The sequence below is a fragment of the Haplochromis burtoni genome, unplaced genomic scaffold (genome assembly GCF_018398535.1).
Source record: "Haplochromis burtoni strain Fernald_Lab_line unplaced genomic scaffold, NCSU_Asbu1 Contig_1133, whole genome shotgun sequence".
Lineage (NCBI taxonomy): Eukaryota > Metazoa > Chordata > Actinopteri > Cichliformes > Cichlidae > Haplochromis > Haplochromis burtoni.
This window is the reverse complement of record NW_024583494.1, coordinates 10,463-17,940: the sequence shown is the minus strand read 5'-3', so window position 1 is coordinate 17,940 and position 7,478 is coordinate 10,463. Positions and strand designations below refer to the sequence as shown.

General features: G+C 42.9%; 1 protein-coding gene across 3 annotated transcripts in view; it reads right to left on the bottom strand.

Moving 5' to 3' along the window:
* Positions 1-376: 376 nt before the first annotated feature.
* The window catches only part of LOC102292587 (butyrophilin-like protein 2), a 13,909-nt gene continuing 6,807 nt past the window's right edge, over positions 377-7,478 (bottom strand). The window contains exons 1-5 of one of the 3 annotated variants that reach the window (XM_005951795.3): positions 6,909-7,024; positions 4,160-4,253; positions 3,614-3,946; positions 1,144-1,464; positions 377-1,053 (exon numbers count right to left, since the gene is read on the bottom strand). In XM_005951795.3, coding sequence (XP_005951857.1) covers positions 992-1,053; positions 1,144-1,464; positions 3,614-3,946; positions 4,160-4,253; positions 6,909-6,929 — 831 coding nt within the window. In that variant the 5' untranslated portion in view covers positions 6,930-7,024 and the 3' untranslated portion in view covers positions 377-991. Of the gene's footprint in view, positions 1,054-1,143; positions 1,465-3,613; positions 3,947-4,137; positions 4,254-6,440; positions 7,242-7,478 lie in introns of those variants that run through there. The other 2 variants (XM_005951794.3, XM_014330899.2) reach the window with 2 other exon arrangements.

The window sequence follows — 7,478 nt, the reverse complement described above, 5'->3', positions numbered from 1 at the left end:
CCCCCTGGCAAAACTTTCCTAGATCCGCCCCTGCACAGTTACCAGCTGTCAGCTACTTAGAAAAGGATCCTGGTGTTATTAGTCTCTCAGAAACAGTTCATAACTTCAACTCATCCATGTCACCTAAAAGGTAAACCTGTTTCCCCATCACAGCTCTGATGGTTCAGTAAGGACATCTCCTGGTTTCATCTTCATGTTTCCCTCTCACCACATATCCAAACTGACATCATGACCAGCAGGTTTACAGCTGTGGCTCCAGCAAACATCAGCTGATACTAGAAAGTAATATTGAGTAAATTCTAGCAACAGTTTATCAAGCTTAAACGTGCTGTAGTTTATCCGCTGGTTTCCTCCTTCTGGGGCAAAGTGGGCGATAAACAAACAAGAGAGAAAAGCCGATCAGCTGATCATTGATCAGTTTCATGATTGAAGTAGCAACAGGAGAGGGAGGGGGAGAGAATGAGAGAAGAAGAGACAGCTATGCAGCGTAAAGACACGGAATACCTCCAGCTTTGTGCCTTTTTTTCCATTCTAGCTGAAGTACGGGACAAATCATGTTCCTTTTTACCTCATTATGGAACTTTAAAGTTCGACCTCCTCGGCTGTAATTGGTCCAGCCCAGAATCCAGAAGTCCAACTTTTTGTGCAATGGTTAGCATCTTCCTCTGCCTTTTGGGTGCTACCGCAGGTGCCTTTGATGTCGACATTGCTGTGTTTGTTGTCTTCTGCTAGCCAAGATTTATTTATATTTGAGAAGCATTTTGTACTGGACGGGAGACACTGCACAAGATTGATTGAGCATGCATCAAGACATTGATTGACAATGGTCTGCAGCCAATCAGGACGCAGAACACAATGCACTGTACAAAACAAAGAAAAAAAAGCATGCAAAATTGCACCCCAAAAAATCAGCGAAACAGTGAGGCTGCGAAAAGTTAACCCCGTTATAGCGAGGGACCACTGTATAAAGGTTTTGCACATGATGTCAGGCCTAAGCTGACCGAGGAGTCGGATCAATGCAGCTGTTTCTGTTCATATTGTCCCTTGTTTGACCTGCAGAGGAGACAAAAGACAGTCAGACACACGAACGATTGCCTGCCCCCCCACCCACACACACATGCAAACAAACACAAACCAACAAACCTTTGACTTTGAGCAGCACAATTTTCGCTCTCCAGATCTTCCCATACACTATACATTTGTATTCTCCACTGTCACTCTCTTTGGGGGTTTTCAGGGTCAGACTGAGGTCTCCAGTTCTCAGCAGGTCTTCATTCATTTTCGTTCGGTCTCTGTAATCCTGGTCCTGTTCTCCGGGCTGGTCAGAGCCGTTCTTATATACATGGATCGTCTTTTTTGGGTTATAGCGTACCCACTCCACTTCAGCATCTCCAGGCAGGTTCTGTGATGTTTTGAAGGGCAGCTGGACAGACTCCGCCCCCTCCTCCACCTCCACCTGACAGACTGAGAGGACAACAAACACAACATGAGCTGTACAAAGTGTGATTGGTGCTCACAGAGCAGCATCATGTGACTCTTGTTCTGCACTAAATGAAGCGATGGAGTGGCGCCTCCTTCAGGCAGAGAAACAGCTCATGGAGAGAAATAATTCCATCCATCCATCCTCTTCTGCTTATCTGGGGCCAGGTCGCAGGGGCAGCAGTCTATGCAACAAAGCCCACACCTCCCTCTCCAGCCACCTCCTACAGCTTTTCCAGGGAAACAGCAAGGCGTTCCCAGGCCAGGTGAGAGATATGATCTCATTAGCATGTCCTGGGTCTACTCCAGGGCCTCCTTCCAGTGGAACATGCCTGGAACAACTCAAATGTCTTGATGCATGCTCAATCATCCAGGTAAGTAAATTCCAAATTCTGTTCATCTGGACATAGTGTTTTCAGTGGGGAAAACGTTTCATCATCATCCAAGTGACTTCTTCAGTCTCAGCTGACTGCAGGTTTCCCCAATCTTATAAACAATACATTTGCATTCTAAGGAGCTTGGCCCATCTTCAAGAAACTTAAAGAAGTCCAGACACTTTTCTTTCCAAGCTCCTTAGACTACAATGACCTGGATGACTGAGAACAGTACAGTACATTTGCATAATGACTGAAACTAGCACCACTGAATGAACAAGGGGCTGAGAGGTCAGGTTGTTTATTTGCAAGTTGTCATGACCATTGATCAAAGCTCACTGATCAAAGACCACTGATCAATGGCCATGAGTACCATTCACAGAGAGTTGAGGAATGTCTGCAATCACAGCATTGTAAGATGGTCACAGATGTACCCTCCTCGATTCAGAGATGGTCTTTCCCTTTTCATGTAAATGGCCTCCTTGACTTTGCCCTATTAGCACCTCGTCCTTTACTCTCGCGCTGCTCCGTGTGGCAAATCGAGCGCACCTCTCTGCATTTCAAACACGCGTCACAACAATTAAGAGCACCCGAGGCAAGCTCGGAAAGCCAAGCAGAAGTTATTTGTAGAGATGAGAGGATAATGGCTGCTGAAGAAAGAATGCTGTTGGTTGAAAAGAGAAGTAAAACAACTTCAGTGGTTGGAAACATTATGGGTTGGCGGAGTCAGACGTGGATCAAGCAGACATAGTGTGTAAACTTTGCTACGGTGTCGTAGCTGCACCACAGAGCAACACTACAAATTGACATACCTCAATGTCAGTTTGATGCAATTGTGCATTGTGTGGCTACACAGCTTGCCTTGATGTTTGGTTATTTGTATGCATAAATATTATGCAGTATTTTGAAGTTCACTAAACATAGATGTTTACATTTTTCATTTATTTTTTATATTGCAAACATTTGCACTGTTATCAGTATTTGCACACTATTTTATATGATTTTTTGACAATCTTTAAAGCCATTATTCAACACATTGTTATTGTTAAATAAATATCGTCAAATAATCAAGATCTCAATTTCAGTGAAAAAAATCGTGATTATCATTTTTGCCATAATCGAGCAGCCCTACCTTGAGGCGACTGTTGTTGTGATTTGGCACTATATAAATAAAATTGTATTGAATTTTCATTTACAGCTGTAAAGTACCTCTACATGATGCTGTGGGTGGTGTCAAACTTACTGCAGCAAGTGTGGCTCTGTTTATTGTCAGTGAGTCAAATTGCCAATTTAAATAGTATTTTATCTGTATTAACTTAGAATCCATGGACACATCATTTTCACTCTTATTATCTTTCACTTCACAATAAAAGCCTCATATTTATGGCTGCTACACCCTGACATTTGACAACACCCAAATGACTGGATCATGGTAAATGGTAAACTGGTTCTCATATAGTGCTGACAATCACATGCATTCATACTCTGATAGACAAAACTAACAAAACTACTGATTTGATCCAAACTCAATCACACCAGAGGCTTTTATTTTGAAGTTAGGATAGTTAAAACTTCATTTTTAATCGTCTTCTTAGTCTGTTCATTTAAATGGACAGTTGCTCCACCTGACATTTTTGGCTTTTACATCAAAACATTAAAGATTTTATATCATTTGAATAAACTAAAAATAGATTAAAAAGCTTTTAGAAAATAAACTCCTACATGACCTCTGACCTTCAACCTGTATCTACAGCACTGACCTCTGACTTTCAGCTTCACTTGCTTCTTCAGGAGGATGTTTCCCTCCACGCTGTAGACGGTGCAGGTGTAGATGGAGTTGTCTTCCTCTGTGGGGTGTTTCAGGGTCAGACTGAGGTCTCCAGTTCTCAGCAGGTCTTCATTCATCTTCGTTCGGCCTCTGTAATCCTGGTGCTGTTCTTCAGGCTGGTCAGAGCCGTTCTCATATACGTGGACCTTCCTGTTGCCTCGTTCCTTCCACTCTACTTTAGCAACTTCAAGCAGGTGAAGTGTGGTTTTGCAGGGCAGCTCGACATATTCAACCTCAGAGTGCTCTGGCTTCACCTCAGCGTAATCTGTGGGACAACATAGGAGAAAACAAGGTTGGATGGAGACATTTGTGTTGACTGCTGCACGCTGCTTCACTGGTAATGCATTGTACCTCATTCAGACCCATTGTTAGCAGCATAAACTCAGCCACTTACAACATTTTGAAACACCTTGCATCCTTGCAACTCACATCACATCAAGAACTCCACCGACTTCACCGACAAGGTCCAGAAACTTACCCTGGATCCAGATGAAACCATGGTGTCCTTTGATGTAATCTCTCTCTTCACATGCATAACCACCACGGAGGTCGTGGAGACTGTCAGAAAATGCCTACAAGAAGACAGAACCAACTTCACCCCTGATCAGATTTGCACGCTGTTAGACCTCTGCCTCACCACCACATATTTCAAACGCAACAAGGGTTTCTACAGGCGAAAACATGGCTGTGCCATGTAGCCAACCTTTACATGGAGGAAGTGGAAAGAAAGGCTCTTGGCTCTTTCAAGGGGAGAGTACCCAGCCACTGGTACAGATATGTAGAGACAACTGAGTCAAAATCAAAACACAAGAAGTGGAATCCTTCACAGTAGAGCAGGGCGATATTACCAAAAATATTTATCACGATATACATTTGAAAATTTGCCATAACGATATAACAGATGATATAATTGACACTAGACAAAATACAACTCCACAACTTTATTAGTGCAAAAAAAAAAACCATCAATGTTTTTTCAATTAAACAAGCAGCAGTTTTTTATGTGAATTAAAGTTATATAAAAATGTAACAGTGCAAATTCCTCGCTGACAGTTTAACCAAAAGGCATTTCCAGTGGAAATTGCCAACACATCCTCAGCATAACCATGTATCCACAAAACTTAAAAAGATGTTATACAAACAATACGGTAATATTATGTTGAAGCGCAGTATGTATCACTCTGCGAGGCTCCTGCCTATGATAGCCGTAATGCTCCAACAATCCATCAAGCGGTGCGGGTTAGTAGGTTAGCAAAGTCGCACTAAAACATTTGACAGATTTTCGAGCGCCGTGTACCACATAAAAGTTTTGAGGTGAGTAAACACAACCAGAATTCATACATAAGGCACACGGGATTATAAGGGGCACTGTCGATTTTCAGAAAAATCAAAGGATTGATTTTAAGTGTGCCGTATTTTCCAAAAAACACGGTAATATGGCGTGGTCTATCAAAAATAGTGCCTTGTTGTGTATCTGACGGACGAAAGCTAAACCAGTTCCACACCGCTGAAGTTGCAGCATTTTTACAAACCAATTCTGGTTCATCTGTTTCATTTAACGATCCGCTTTCGCTCTTCTCATTCTGCGTCGCTGCCATGTGCGTATATAAACAAAGGCACTGCGCATGCATGTTTTACCCATATTCTATCGCCATATTTCAGTTTCTTATCGTTGCCCAAAATTACACCGGTATTACCGTGAACGTTTTGATATAGCCCAGCCCTACTTCACAGTGCACATAAACGCTGTGGATAAAAACATCTACAGCACTGACCAGGGAAGACACAAAGGATAGCTGTTTGCCTTTCCTGGACTGCGCCGTGTGCATTGAAGAGAATGGGAACCTGAAGGATTATTATATTATCTTATGCCACGTTATAGACCTAATTAAAGATTGTGAAATTATTATGTAGTTTTAGTTTGCATTATTTCTCCTGACTCAGAAGAAGGTGGTAACTATTATATTTATTAAACTGATTTGTATTACATTAGACTGCTGATTTGTGGTGAATGAATGATATTGTTTTATGATGCATTATACTGCTGAGTTATAAGAAATACTGTTTTCAGAGAGTCATGGCCTTATTTGTCTGATTAGAAAAGAACAGAACATACTGCACAGGAAGCCAAGGTCATAAGCTCACTGAGAGAGAAAGAATGTGGATGTTTAGGTTTTATGACTAGGTGGGGGCCTCCTGAAGCTATAAGAATGTGAGAAATGCTCAGACACGTCGAGATCAGGCGGATACCCTCCCGTAACAATGTGTAAGCTGTACAGTTTAGCGAGGAATGCCCAGACCTCTACATTGGAGAGACTAAACAGCCACTTCACAAACGTATGACACAACTGTGAGCAACCATCTTTGAACAGAGTTGGTGGTTGGTGATGTGTGACTCATCACATAAACCAAGATGTGAGAAAGGGTGTAGCCCATTATCAGCCATTATTGGGTAAACCAATTGTTAGACCTTGCCCCACCATAAGATGACTTATTGAGGTAAAAATGTGAGTGGGTGTTAAGGCGTCTGGGGAGGGATCTCAAAACTGGATTATTGATGACAGACAGTTGGTGTCGTAAACCACCGCCTCTGTTCAAAGATGGTCACTCACAGTGGACATAGATGGCTTCTTTCACTCCTCTTTCAAACCGTCTGTCCTCTCTGTCCAGAGTGTGAACATTGGCATCCTCGAAAGAGTGTCCCCAGACACCCCAAGCCTGTACCTACCCCATCATCAACCATCAACCTCCATGTCAGTTATGAAGTGCATCACAACTCCATTTAAGTCTCCGTTTGTTAACTGCAGAGGTCTGAGACGTCACACAGCTTTGGATGATAACATGGAGAAAGGATGTGGAGATTTTCACACTTCTGCTAGAAATCATCTTCTAGTTATTGTGACTCAGATATGACTGATTATAGATGAGGACCAAAGAAGGTTTTTACTGAGATTTGAGCTGACTTAGCTTAGCCTGTGTTTTAGCCACATGCTAACCAAACACATGTTCAGAAACTAGAAGATGTTACCTTTCAGATGAAGTCTCACACATGAACTTTGCTCCTACAGTTCATCTGCTGAAGCTTCTACATTTGGGTGGAAATCAAATAAAAACCAGAACAGCCACAAACATCAGACATGCTAACACTGTAACATTATTGGATGGAGCCCGCTGAGACTGAACCACCATCATGAGTCTGACCTCTGACCTGTATCTACAGCACTGACCTCTGAAGATGAGCACCACATCTTTCTTCATCAGGATGTTTCCCTCGTTGCTGTAAACAGTGCAGGTGTAGGTGTTTGTGTCTTCATCTGTGGGGTGTTTCAGGGTCAGACTGAGGTCTCCAGATTTCAGTAGGCTTCTCTTCATCTCTGTTCGGCCTCTGTAATCCTCATGCTGTTTTTTAGACTGGTCAGAGCCGTTCTGATACACGTGGACCTTCCTGTCATACATAGAACCATCCTTCAACTCCACTATAGCGTCTTTGGGCAGGCGGAGTGTGGTTTTGCAGGGCGGCTGGACAGACTCCACCCCTGGATCCACCTCCACCTGGTAAACTGAGAGGACAACAAAGCACAACATTATAACATGGTCACGTGACCTCCCTGTCCCTCCTTGTCTTCTAGTCTCAGTCAGATTGTGTCTCAGTTTGTTCCTGATGTGTTCCTGACTCGTTCTTTGGTAACTCGTCTGCAGCGTCCTGTAAAGTGCTGCAGACATGTTGGATGAAGAAGCACAGACAGACTGAGCCTCCACAGTCGGCCATGTCTCACACACATCAGCACAGAAACCAT